The sequence below is a fragment of the Leucopleurus acutus genome (assembly GCF_964270905.1).
Source record: "Leucopleurus acutus genome assembly, chromosome: 6".
In the NCBI taxonomy this organism is placed as follows: Eukaryota; Metazoa; Chordata; class Mammalia; order Artiodactyla; family Delphinidae; genus Leucopleurus; species Leucopleurus acutus.
This window is the reverse complement of record NC_139149.1, coordinates 114,765,306-114,778,728: the sequence shown is the minus strand read 5'-3', so window position 1 is coordinate 114,778,728 and position 13,423 is coordinate 114,765,306. Positions and strand designations below refer to the sequence as shown.

At 52.6% G+C, this 13,423-nt stretch overlaps 1 protein-coding gene across 1 annotated transcript; it reads right to left on the bottom strand.

Annotated features, from left to right (window-relative positions):
- Nucleotides 1-235: 235 nt before the first annotated feature.
- Nucleotides 236-12,055, bottom strand: ACKR3 (atypical chemokine receptor 3). Its single transcript, XM_082840993.1, has 2 exons — nucleotides 11,998-12,055; nucleotides 236-1,363 (listed from the first exon to the last, which is right to left on the bottom strand). Exon 2 carries the CDS (start codon nucleotides 1,335-1,337, stop codon nucleotides 249-251), a length of 1,089 nt encoding a protein of 362 aa, XP_082697119.1. The 5' UTR covers nucleotides 1,338-1,363; nucleotides 11,998-12,055; the 3' UTR covers nucleotides 236-248.
- Nucleotides 12,056-13,423: the final 1,368 nt, after the last annotated feature.

Sequence of the window (13,423 nt, the reverse complement as noted above, 5' to 3'; positions counted from 1 at the left end):
AGCAGCGGGGACTGCTCAGCACAGCCCCGCACGGTGGGTGCCACTCCGTCGGGACACACGGCCACGCGCCAGACAGCCGCATTGGCACGAGAGAGCGAGAGAGAGAAAGGAGCCACAGGGACACACGTCCCCCTTTTCACGCAACCGCGGCATCAAGCCTGAAGCCACTTTGCTTTACTGTGGAAAATGACGCAGCCCGGCGCCCTGCTGGAAGCAAGCACACCATCCCGGAGGCCGTGCAGAGCGCCTCACTTGGTGTTTTGCTCCAAAGCCGAGTACTCGGTCTCCGACACTCGGGAGGCATCGATGAGCTTGGTGAGACCCGTTTTGGCCGAGTACTTGAAGATGAAGGCTTTCATCAGCTCGTACCTGTAGTTGCGGTTAATGAAGCTGTAGAGCACGGGGTTGACGCAGCAATGCACCAGGGACAGGCACTGCGTGACGTGCAGAGCCGTGAAGAGGAAGTTCTCCAGCTGGCAGGTGAAGGGGATGTAGTGGAGGATGGAGAAGATGTCCAGCAGTACCACGACGTGGTAGGGGAGCCAGCACACGAGGAAGACCACCACGTAGGAGAAGATGATCTTCCGGCTGCTGTGCTTTTCCTGGTCGCTGGAGGAGGAGATGGCTCGGGCGAGCAGGAAGTAGAAGACGGCAATGATGGAGAAAGGGAGGGCAAAGCCCAGGACCACGGAGATCAGCTCCATGCTGATCAGCCACTCCTTGACGCTGTGCTCGGGGTAAAACGACCGGCAGTAGGTCTCATTGTTCGAAGCGGACGTGACAGTCTTCAGGTAGTAGGTGTCGGGCAGGGATACGCAGAAGGCCAGGAGCCACGCCAGGACACACACGGCGCGACGCGCCATCTTCTTCTTGCGGCTGGAGATGTTGGTGAAGTAGGCGACAGAGAGGTAGCGGTCCACGCTCATGCACGTAAGGAAGAAGATGCTGCCAAAGAGGTTGATGGAGAAGATGAGGTGAGTGACCTTGCACGTGAGCTCGCCCATGGGCCACTGGTTATGCTGCACGAGGCTGACCACCCAGACCGGGATGGTGACCACCACCCACAGGTCAGCGATGGCCAGGTTCAAGATGTAGCAGTGCGTGTCGTAGCCCGTGGTCTTGGCCTGGATGTTCACCCAGACCACCACGGAGTTGGCAATCATGCCAATCACGAAGATGAAGATGTAGATGAAGGAGAGCGTGTACAGCAGGACGTTCTTGTTGGGCATGTTGGCGCACTGCACAGTGTCCACGACGATGCAGTCACTGCTGTTGCACGGCCAGCTGATGTCGGAGAAGTTCCCCGGTTCCGAGTAGTCGAAGACGTGCAGATCCATGGTGTCACGGGCAGCGATCAAACGGCCTATGTGCAAAGGCAAACGAAAGGATGGAAGGCCAGAATGGCTCCATTAGCAAACACTCCAGATCTGTAAAACGCTTTCCCAGTGCCCCTGTGTGCTCAGCGGTTTCCCCGTAGCTCCCTAGTATCTTTGCAAAGAAAGGAGAAAAGAAACCAAACATAACAGAATCTGCAAAAGAAAACACATCCCTGTGGATCTAAATCCATCTCTCTCAAAGAGAGAAACAATGTTTGCTTTCTCTGTCTTTGCAGGGTTGTGTTCTCAAGACATCGTCAGCCTGGCTGTGCCCAGGGTGTGAAACCGACACAGTCCGGAGGCCAGAGGGACATCAGGCCCTGAGCCGCAGGCCCAGTAGTGCTGAGGGCCCGCTCATTCTCTGCTGGGGAGGGCAGAGCCATCTCGCCTATGACCCCAAGAGCGGCGGGGTGGATCTGTTCCTGGCACTGGTGTATTACAAGTGTCCTGCTCGCCTGTCTCAGGTCCACTGCGGTTTGCAGTCAGGAGGCCCCTGGAGATGCGGGCAGCGTGTGGCACGCCCTGCAGCTTCCCTGCTCCCCAAACCTGCAGCCTCTGACTTTGCCATGTGGTTCACAACTCAGCGCAACCAACCAGCTGTCTCAAAGTGTGGGCCATTGCCTAGTTTTCCATCTTCTATTTGTCCAACTGCTTCAAGAGTAACTGGTGTCAAGACCCAAAGCACAGAAACCACCACCTGCTGCATCTCTGGAGGGGCTGACTTTTCTCGTCTTCCCTGCTGACCCGGCATGAGGTCAACACTCTCAACTGTCACCATTTTAACACCCAGGGAGAACCCAGGCCCGAGGCTCCACTATGCCTGGAAATGATTCCCCCACAAACACCAGCTTCGAGAGCTGCCCAGGGCTGTCTTCTGCTGACTGGTCCACCCAAGGGCCCTGAAATCCCTCCACCACCTGCCGTGGGATGGCAGCCTCACTGCATGACGACGGGAAGGAAGATGTAAAATGAAACTATTCAACCTGAGGGTGCCCTGATCGGAGTTATCACCTAGAGTAAGGAGTTTGTGCTTCCTTTTCACCTGTCGCAGGTAATGACTGACCACGGGCCAAGCTTATTTGCCAAGTTCATTTAAAGTGGACTCCAGGACTTCCCTGGTGGCACAGTGGGTTAAGAATCCACCTGCCAATGCAGGGGACATGGGTTCGAGACCCTGGTCCGGGAAGATTCCACATGCCACAGAGCAACTAAGCCCATGCGCTACAACTACTGAGCCTGCACTCTAGAGCCCACGAGCCACAGCTACTGAGATCACGTGCTGCAACTACTGAAGTCCTCGAGCCTAGAGCTTGTGCTCCGCAACAAGAGAAGCCACCGCAGTGAGAAGCCCGTGCACGGCAACGAAGAGTAGACCCCGCTCGCCACAACGAGAGAAAGCCCGCGCGCAGCAACGAAGACCCAACACAGCCAAAAATAAATTAATTAATTTTTTAAAAAAATAAAGTGGACTCCAGGCCACATGTAAGAGCTCCCAGAGGATGAGGACTATGGTCCCTGGGTCAGTGCCCAGGTGACCGGGCTAAGGGTCTGCAGAGGCCCAGCCGGGAAAGCACCCATCTGGCGATCAGACCTTCCCGGATTGGGCTTCAGGTTCCTCACTCATTAGTGTTTAATTTGAGACTAGCTAACCTGTCGTGTGCCGCTGCTTTCTCAGGACACCAGCACACATCTCACGGAGCTGCTTAAGAATTCACGGGCCTGAGACAGAGCCTAACACAAGCAGACACTCAAAACTTCGTGCCCGCCCCTCCCCCTCTCTTTACCTATTAGAAAGCACAGGCTCACTTAGCTTTTGCTCCACGTTCAAAACTGACTCTTGGGCTTCCCTGGTGGCGCAGTGGTTGAGAGCCTGCCTGCCAGTGCAAGGGACACGGGTTCAAGCCCTCGTCTGGGAAGATCCCACATGCTGCAGAGCAACTGGGCCCGTGAGCCACAATTACTGAGCCTGCGCGTCTGGAGCCTGTGCTCCGCAACAAGAGAGGCCGCGATAGTGAGAGGCCCGCGCACCGCGATGAAGAGTGGCCCCCACTTGCCGCAACTAGAGAAAGCCCTCGCACAGAAATGAAGACCCAACACAGCAATCAATCAATCAATCAATCAATATTTAAAAAAAAAAAAAAAACTGACTCCTCCCAGCTGCTGGGAAATGTCCTGCCCTGGAGGGAGACGCAGGAGCCACGCAGAGAGTGCGGTTTGATGCTCTCACCTCCAGGCTTCATGAACAGAATCCCAAGAAGTGAGACCGTCTGCTGCCTCCCAGGGCTGCCTCCAAACTCGCGGCAGAGACCTGCTCTTGAATCCCATTTAGGGAGACAGCCCTCAGGCTCCTGTCCCTTCTCCTCCGTGGGTTGTAAGCGGCCTCTGGTTCCCCTCCAGGTGACCTGACCACACCTCAGTGTCCCCCGCCGCTGACGGAGATGGCTGGACCTCCCAGGAGGTGGCTGGAACCGCGGGCCCTGCAACCGGGAAGCCTGGTGGTCCTCAGTCACCCCACCAGGAGGACCCTCGGGCCCTGGGACCACCAGCTTGTCACAAGACCTGACCCGTAGCGTGCCCACACAGAGTCAGCCGGGTCAAGTTAGGACAAATAAACTGCTCACGTTAAGAGACTCTGGAATGCCCTGTGCTAAGATGCAGCTCCAGGACCCCAAGAGGACACGGACACACAGAGGACGCCTCTGAGAAGCCAGGCCCCCGACCCACCGGATGGGCCTCAGCGTGGGCAGCCACCCCAGACCAAGCCTTCAAGGTACTACTGCCCCCTCCCGCTGCCCGGGCTGCGCACCTGCCTGGAGCTGACTGTGCCCGCGGCACCCCTGACCCCAGATGAGGGCAACAGGGGATTTGCGCTTTCCTCTCCTGCCTGGCTCTAGCGTGCTGACGTTTCTCCCCCGTTTCCTTAAAACGAAACACATTTGCAGCATGGCTTAGTTTTATAAAGAGCTTGCACCCCGTGACCTCATCTGCCCCGAGCCCCTGCAGAGCAGAGAAGCTCAGCTAGAGGACGAGCCACAGCCCCGCCACAGCCCCACAACGGTGGGCTGGCCCCTGGCTGGGGCTCCTTCGTCTGCCCGCACTGGCACAGCCCTAGCAGGCCTCGGCGGACACAGCCAGAAACCCTGGAATGTGGGTGATTCACAGGGGCTGGAGGAAAAGGAAGGACCCCCAGCCTGTGCTGGCCTGACTCGGCTGCCGTGTCCTCACCTCTGTCTTCAACCCAAGGAGTCATTCCGCTCGCTGGGACACTCTTGTGCCCTGCAGGGTCCAGGTGGCGGGGCACTGCTCAGTGTGGACAGAGGGACGCACGCACGCAGGGGACCTCGGGGAAATGCCAGGCGTCTGTGTCCCTCTAGAGCCCCACTTCTCCCACACAACAGACCTTCCGCACTCACACCACTGGGGCTGGGCCAGCCCTCGGTGTTCCCTGAGCCGGAGCCGCGGTGGGAAAGGGCTCAGGGACCCTGAATCGGTCCTTTGGTTTCTGCCCTCTGGGTGATGAGAACCTGATTTAGTGACTACTGGTCCTCTGAGCCCAAAATGTTACTCGTGAACCGGGCACGTCACTCCCTGCAGCCATCCTTTCCCCTCGCTCCTGGACAGCATGAGGGAATCTTCCAGAAAGGGCTGAGGGGAGAGCAGAGGCTGGGGGGCTCCTCGCTGGAGCTTGAAAGCCAATTGGCCGGACTTTCCCGGTGGCGCAGTCGTTGAGAGTCTGCCTGCCAATGCAGGGGACGCGGGTTCGTGCCCTGGTCTGGGAAGATCCCACGTGCCGCGGAGCGGCTGGGCCCGTGAGCCATGGCCACTGAGCCTGCGCGTCCGGAGCCTGTGCTCCGCAACGGGAGAGGCCACAGCAGTGAGAGGCCCGCGTACCGCAAAAAAAAAAAAAGAAAGCCAATTGGCCCCACTGATCAATCATCAATCACCGATCACCTATCACTGATCACCCATCAGCCCAGGAGATGAGGCCAGAGGCCCATGCCTTGACCACCAGCCTCCTGCTGGGGAACCCACCCACCCCGACCCCACGGCCGAGGCTCCAGTGGTCCAGAGAAGGAAGAGAAGCACCAACAGAGGAGGTTAAACAAGCAGTGCAGTAATCCAGTCCTTCCCCGATTTAAACGGGAAGCTGAAGGGGGAAAAAAAGAAAGAACGCCAGACGATAGCGTAGCTTCGGTCATTTGTTATTTTACATGCATTCTGCTCTGGAAACAAACAAGGGCTGTTTCCAGAAAAGAGAATATTATGATATAAAGACAATCTGCCATGTTACGTCACACGTGGTCCGTGGCTGTCTGAGCGTGTGTCCCAGAGGTCTGGGGCTAACGGTGTGCACCCCTCACTGCCCCACTGAAGACAAGAATCTTCCTAAGTCACTGGCTTAGGTTTTAACAAGTGATGCTCTCAGAGCTCCTGACCCAAACAAACACATGACACAGCAACTACGAAATATCGACCCAGGCCCCTGGTTCCCCAAGACCTGGCCAAACCTGAGGGAGGAGGGGGTGAGGGAGGCTTTCCACCGAGCCCCTGGGGCCACTCAAACCCCCTGAGATCCTGCACCAGTCTCATCTCCAGGAAAAGCGGGAGTGGGGATCACCCCATCCACTGTGGAGGCCCCACTGCCTGTGCCAACCAGGAAGGACCTGCGGGCCCGACACTCCTCGTATACACAGTGACACCTCCCAGCCGTGTGGCTGGGCTGCGGACCCCAGGGCCTGGAGCAGATGCCCTCATCCACTGGGACCTGACCCCCTCTGCTGGAATAAACCAGCAGTTCTGTTCCTGTCAGCTTGGGCCAGAGCTGAGGAGGGACTTCTGGGTGTTAGTCCCACCTGCCCACTGCCTGCCTCCCTGTGGGCCAGGCCCCCCACCGGGGTGGACAGGAGAATGAGAGACCACTTCTGACACAGGTCATAACATCTGCATAAAGATTCCTGACGGAAGGAAAAACACGGGGCTTGGAATAAAAGATTCTTACCATTGTTTAATTTTACAAGTTCACACGTTCTCCTCTCAAAATATATATTCCCAGGTCCCCAAATGTACATGCAAAAATGTTTACTGAAGCACTATTTATAAACCAGCAAAAAACTAGGGACAACATAAATGTCTACCCATGGAGGACAGCAAACCACTGTCTGGAATATAATGCAGCTGTACAAAGAAATAGGAAACCTACTTTTACGAATGTGGAAAGTTACACTTAAACATATACCATAATCTCATGTATGTTAAAAAAAAAACCAAAATTATGTGTATTTTTATAGATAAATATATGGGCGTAAAGGAATGGGAAAAAGATCTGTAGTAAGTATAACTTTGGGCTGGGAGTGTGGGATGAGGGGACAAAGGGGGAACTGTAGTTTCTACTCTATACGCTTCCGTATGATTTGAAACTTGCTATCAAGAATTCAGTAAATGTGAATAGAGGGAGGAATGTTTCCCAGAACAATAAAGGTTCACGGCCCATTTTTTTCTAGACCAGGGAGATCCCACTGAAAACAAAGGAGTAATCATCACTTTTCATTCCCTTTTCCCCAACACGTACTGCTTTATCTCACCGAACCCCCCTCCAGGGATCACTTCCCATAGATTCCATGCCCAACACCTGCTTCTGGAAAGCATCGCACTTCTGCCAGGACAGGAAGTGGATTTTCCTACAGCCTGAGGATGGAGGGCCAGCATCTGTCCATCCCGCCTCCCGCACCGGCCTGGGGTCTGTAAAGGAACTCATCTGCCACTCGCATCCCCAAATGGTGGAAGGGAGATGCACCACTCATTTCTCAGGCTTATTATTCATCAATCGAGTATCCTTGGCAACCACTTCAAGCAGCCTGACACATTCAGCTGCTTCCAAATGGCTGCCCTGCGCTCACCAGGCCAGCTGGGGGCAAAGCCAGAATGAGAATCTCCAAGTTCAGGGTCCCCATGGGGTGGCAGTTTGGCCTGCAAGGAATATGTCCTTTCACTGGCCAAAAGTCACTCCCCTCCAGGACACAGACTGCCACGTGTTCAGGCGTCTGGCCGGTGTTCCCCAAAACTGCCTTCAGTATGATTGCAATTTCCGATCACAATCCCGGAAGACCCTTCCCGACCAACCCCTGAGCCCCTCGCTCCCCAAATAAATTCCATCCCAAATATCCCCTCTGTTTCTCCCGCCTCCTCCCAGCCCGGCCGCGCATCTCCAGTCTGCGTCACTGGGCTATTGGTGTGTCTCCCCTCATCCTCAAGCTCCCACCCCACGACGTCTTACTCTCTGTGTACAGAGCAGCCAGCAATGGCACCTGGACAAAGTAGGTGTTCAATGAATTCATAGTCAATGAATCGACCGTGAATCGAGCTCCCCCAAGACCAGAAATCTGAGGTTATCAATGGAAATGGAGGCCCGGAAGGGACTTTTCTGAAATCCTCACAGAGCTAAGATAAACATCACTGGTTTCTATGTCCCCAGATGTTTGTGGAGCCCCTTCTGTGAGGGGCACTGCTCTGGGGCATAACAAACTGGCACCATCACACCCGTCTGCCCCCAGGAACTCGCCAAGTAACCGAGAGGTTCAGGAAGGCAGGAGGGCAGTGCTGGACAGCCCTTGAGCACAGTGGTGAGGGATTTCCACCCCAGTGGCTGATGGGGACCCCCAAGGAGAGAGGGGGTGGTGGGATGCTCAGTGATATGCCATGAGGAGGGTCACCGAATCTGGCTGAAACAGTCAGGCGGGGCCTGTCCACGCAGGAGCCACCAAGGCCTTGAGCAAGGGACTGGCTTGGGGGCAGAAAAGGAGGAAAGAGGTGACACAAACCACGGAGAAGGCTTGCACTGGAGGCTGGGTGCAGGTCAGACTGGAGGCAAACGCCAGGATGCCGTGCAGAGAGGCGAACACAGGCCAGGCCACCCAGGGCACCAGCTCGGACGCCAAGGGGCCCTCTGGGCCCTCCAGGACCTCTGCCTGCAGGTGGCCTTGTTGACGGGTCTTCTGCAATTGGGACTGTGTCCTCCCAGGGTGGAATTTCACGGAGCAACTCAGTGTTGTCCCAACAGGATGACCCAGCTCGGCTAATCTCGCTGCTGGGCACCTGGAACCTGAGGTCAGACAGGCAGCAGGACCAACCATCTCAGGGGTGTGGCTCGTACCAGCTCTCGTCACTCTCCCCACTCCCCAGGGACTCTCCAGTGGCACTCAGCCTCTGGTCTCCTGTGAAAGCCCTGCCCCTTCTACTACTCAGCCCAGTGCAGTCTGCGTAAAGAGGGCCCGCATCATCTGTAAAGGTCATTAGGAAACCGCACGTCACTGGCGTTTGTTTCACTTCTTACCAGTCCTGCATTAGATCTACGGGAAAGTCCAGGAAAGCTTCAGCCCAAGCCTGGGAGGCCACCTGCTGGGGCTGAGAGCAGAATGGGGGCGGCGTGTCCGCCACCCCGTGTCGCGCAGACAGAACAATGCTGTCCTGACTGCTTACTTTACACAAGTCAAGAATTGCTCTGAATCACTCGAACACTTAAAAAAATAATAGAGAGAGAGAGAGAGAGAGAGAAATCCAAACCCTAATTCAGATATGGGCCGCCTATTTCCAGAGTCCTCAGACACACTACACGGACACACAGGGCAGCCTTGTCCACTGTAAGTATTGGGGGAGATAAAACGAACCCCACATCCAGAAACCTGATCTGCTCTATTGTGCTTAGCAGCCCAACAGGGAAGCAGTGCCGGACCCAGAAGGGCAGATCCAGAGATTCCCACGGCACAAAGGCTGCCGTCTGATGGGTGTAACCAGAGCCCTGATTCCCACCCAGCTTAGTATCAGGATGAGGTAGTGGGAGGTCAGCCAGCCCAGGACAGCCACTCACCTCCGGCTACACACAACGGGGTTCCCAGGAGAACAGGACGCAATCTTAGACAAAATTAAGCAAAGACCCGACCAAGATTTCTGTTACAATAAGAGAACTGGAAGATGCTAGCCACCTGGCTGGCAGGGCCCTCACCATGCGGTCCCCATGCGGCCCCCTGCACCTTTATCTGTCCCTTGACCTAGAGCGGTCCAAGGCCACCTGAGGTGGTCTCAGCCCCTCCACCTTTAAATGCTTGGAACAAAAAAAGAAGGGGTCAGCTTCCAAACCTACTTGGGGCTCAGCAAAATTTTCACTATAAGAATATGTAATTCTCTCATCACTTGAAGAACCAAGCAACGTTTGTTTGTTTCCAATTCTAAGCTAGTAGATTCTTATGTAACCAAAGTATCAACGATTCCCTGCAGAAAACCATTAAGGATTCAAAATCAGAGGACTCCCCCTTTTTTCCTTTCTTTCTTTTTTTTCTGCTTGCTTGCTTTTACTTTAATAAGACATATGTGTCCCAGAGCTACAATTTCCTGGACTTTAAAAACACTTGACATGACACACAGATGTCCACCTACACACGTGAAGTTCGATTGGAAGCCCTTCTAATACTGCTTTTGCTCCTGAGTGAAACCAAGCTCCTTGGTTGCCTGAACGAAAAGTACAGGTACTTTCTAGCCCCCAATTCCATTCGTGTTCTGCAAAATCACTGAGGACCATCTCAAGTCCTGAGTTACTCTTGGGGCTCACAGAATGACTCTCTCTCAGTCTCAGGTTTGAGTGACCAACTTCCCTTGTGTCTCCTGGAAAACGGGAGCCTCTCTGCCTGGAGTGATCACACAAAAAGCCACTGTTCCTGATTAAGTAGGTTTTTTTGCTTGGGTTTTTGTTTTTTTTTTCCATCCAGAAAGCCTATACTTTGCCTGTTCTGGACCTGATTAGAAAACATAATACCTTCTCCAGTCTCTCAAGACTTGCTGCTAATATGGGATAACCTCACCTCCGAAGTCCTGACTCAGTTAAGCATCGTCATGCTGCCTGGACTGTACTCTCTGGAACTTTTTGTAAAACTACGATTGCAATGCGCACCCCTTTAAAAAACTCAGATGGGCGGCAAAATACAGGCATTTCTCAATTTTCTTTTGCTTTTCCACTCTAATCCCGTGCAGCCCTCCTCCCCCACCCCGGTTTCCAGGAGGCTGTGGCATCAGGCTCTGCAGTTGTGTGCACACTGGAGTGTTTATTGCAGAGACTGGGGAAAAAAGAGCAAATTGTTTCCAAGCTAGAGCTCCCATGTGCAACTCTGCTTCAGAAGAAGGTTCTGCATCTGGGGAAACTCAAGGGCTGATGAAAGAAGGGCAAGCAGTTTATCCATTTAAAATCTATGGGAAGTTAAGCACAGACACCAGCAGCCTCCACTTTCCTTTCTAGGCAAGCCTATTTGATCTCTGCATTTTCCTGGAATAAATAAAGGGACACAAAGGCAGCATCGGCGCATTTAAAAAGAAAAGAAAAAGTTACCACATTGAGATTTTGCAGAATGACGTTTCAGGGGATGTCAGGGCATCAAATACCTTCAAAGGGCTGTAAACCATTTCAGGGAGGCCTCTCCTACATCTGGAAAACGTAATTATCCTGGTGTGAGCAAGTGAATTGAGAGAAAAGAAGGAAGGAAAGAAGAAAGAAGGAAGGACAGACTGAAGGAAGGAAGAGAGAGAGAGAGGAAGAAAGGAAGGAAGGAAGGAAGGAAGAAAAGAAAGAAAGAAAAGAAAGAAAGAAAGAAAGAAAGAAAGAAAGAAAGAAAGAAAGAAAGAAAGAAAGAAAGAAAGAAAAGAAAAGAAAAGAAAGAAAGAAAAAGAAAGAAAAAAGGAGACAGCCAGTCTGACTTTTACAACTTCTCATTCTCCCTGGAACTTACAAGTCTTGGCTAACCACCCAACCCTGACCTCACTGCAAAGTTTTTACTTTCCGTCACCCCTCAAACCTTTATGCAGGCTAACAAAATTCATGTTTTACTTTAGGGGTATAATTAAATTGCAAAATCCTACACTTGTGTGTCTTTTTTTTTCCAGCTGAAGTTGGATTTAACACCTTCTGAGCGAACAATAGATACTCAAATTAGATCAGGAGGGACGCAGTCAAGAGACAAGACCACCGAGCTGTATTTAACATTCACCCTTATAGCTTCCGGACTTACAGGCCCTGGTAATCCTCCAAAGCAGTGAATTCAAACCACTCTGGACCCAAAGAGATTCTCAGCCCAGTTTTCTTCTTTGCTCAAGGATGCCTCTTCATAAATGGTACATCTTTCTGGAATTACACATTCACTGCCAATTCTATTTCCCAGTGGATATACCAGAAGCAAAACAGGTAGGCAGTGGTGCCAAGCTGATCCCAATGCCAACCTTGAGCAAGCTGAATGGACAGTCTGCCTTCTTGTGAAGTTCTGTGCTTGCAAATAAACCCCAGATTCCTCAATCCAACGAACACACACACACACACACAGAGTGCCTTCCACTTCAGAAAACTGCCCTTTTTTACTTTCTGCAGCCAAGGTGAAGCCCCCAGTTAACAACCACACTCTGCAATGCAGCCCTGCAACACGCAGCCTGTGCTTTCAGAAACCAGACCTGCAGACTCTCCAACACCCATCACAGCTTATAAGAAAGAAGAGCTCTGAAAAAGACCATTAGCTTAAGAGCAGAGCCCCTGCCCGCCATCCTCCCTTCCTTTCTAAGCAAGGCTGCTGACCCAGCACAGTTTCCTTACCTCCCGGCTGGACTCCGCTCCGGCTTAGGGCTCAGGGCTCGCCTTCCCAGCTCCTGCGCTCACTGCCTTAGGGTTGAGCACTTTGCAGGAAGTGTGAGCTCTCGGGCTGCAGATTTGCGTTATATACACTGCAGGGAGGCGGCCTCTAGATGGCAGCTTTGTAACCCGCATCTCCTCCCTCCCTCCTCCAGCCACCCCCTCTCTGCGCGCGCGCGCACACACACACACACACACACACACACACACACATGCTTGCATGCACGCACACACTCGCACCCGCGCACACACACCCCTCTTGTAAACCCCGATCTGTAATTTCCGGCCAAGCTCTCCCACACAAGCACACTCTTGGGAAACCCCAGCCTGCCTTCATTTGCAAAGTTTAATGAAGCTACAAGGTCCAGACCCCGGGGGGAGATGTGTCAGCAGAAGAGAAAAAAAAAAAGGGCAAAGAAACCCTAGTGCTTTGCAAAATCATCAAATATTTATCTGGTCTCAGGTATATCTTTAATAATCCCATTAACACCAAGAATTCCTTTGAATGCCTCTTAGCTCTAGGGAAGACTTTGTTCCCAAGACAAATTGCTCTGAACTTCTGAACTTCGGTGTTGATTTATTAAGCCTGGGTTGTCTTTGTTAATTCCTCCAAAACAGAAGTAACAATTTTGGTATGGGAGCAATGAATGCGTACCACAGCATATACAACCAAAGTGAGGGAAAGAGCCTTGCAACAGATTTTAGTCGATTTTATTTAAATACTTTTATCTGTAAAGGACTTTAGGTGCAAAATCCTTGAAAATCTAATGAAAATGATGTTCTGAAGCACACCCAGTGCCAGGCACACATTAGAGGCATCACACATGTCTTTTGATAACGTCCTTTACGGAGGTGAATTTAGCAAATATTTCTTTATTTTTATTATTGAAATCTACATTCTTATCTAGAAGTGGGTAGCTGGAGTTCCATCCGTGGGGGAATTGGACCTAAAAATGTGTTCCATATAATAATCACCTCTACTGCCCTATTTACATAGATCAGGATGACTTAAGCTTTCACTTTTAAAGCCGCGCTGAGCTTTTCCCCCCAGTAACGTGCAGGGTTGTGGCTTTTGTTTTGCTTCTGCTTCTCATGGCGTTAGTTCTGTGGCGCAACTCCCTGCGCGCTGGCACCCGGTGTTCCCACTCTCACCCCAGCTGAAGCTTTTTGAGGTTCTTTTTATACTTCTACTAAAAATACCAGCAGACAGCCAAACGCTCCGGCTGGAGGATTGGGAGGTCAAACTCTCACGCGGCCAGAAGGCCTGGGTATGCAGAAAGCCCTTAACAAAAGAAATATTTTGTTTAGATGAAACTTCACAGAGCACAGTGGAAGTCACTGCAAAATGGGAGCTAAGAGCACACCTGCTCCGAGGGCTCTCATGGGGGTC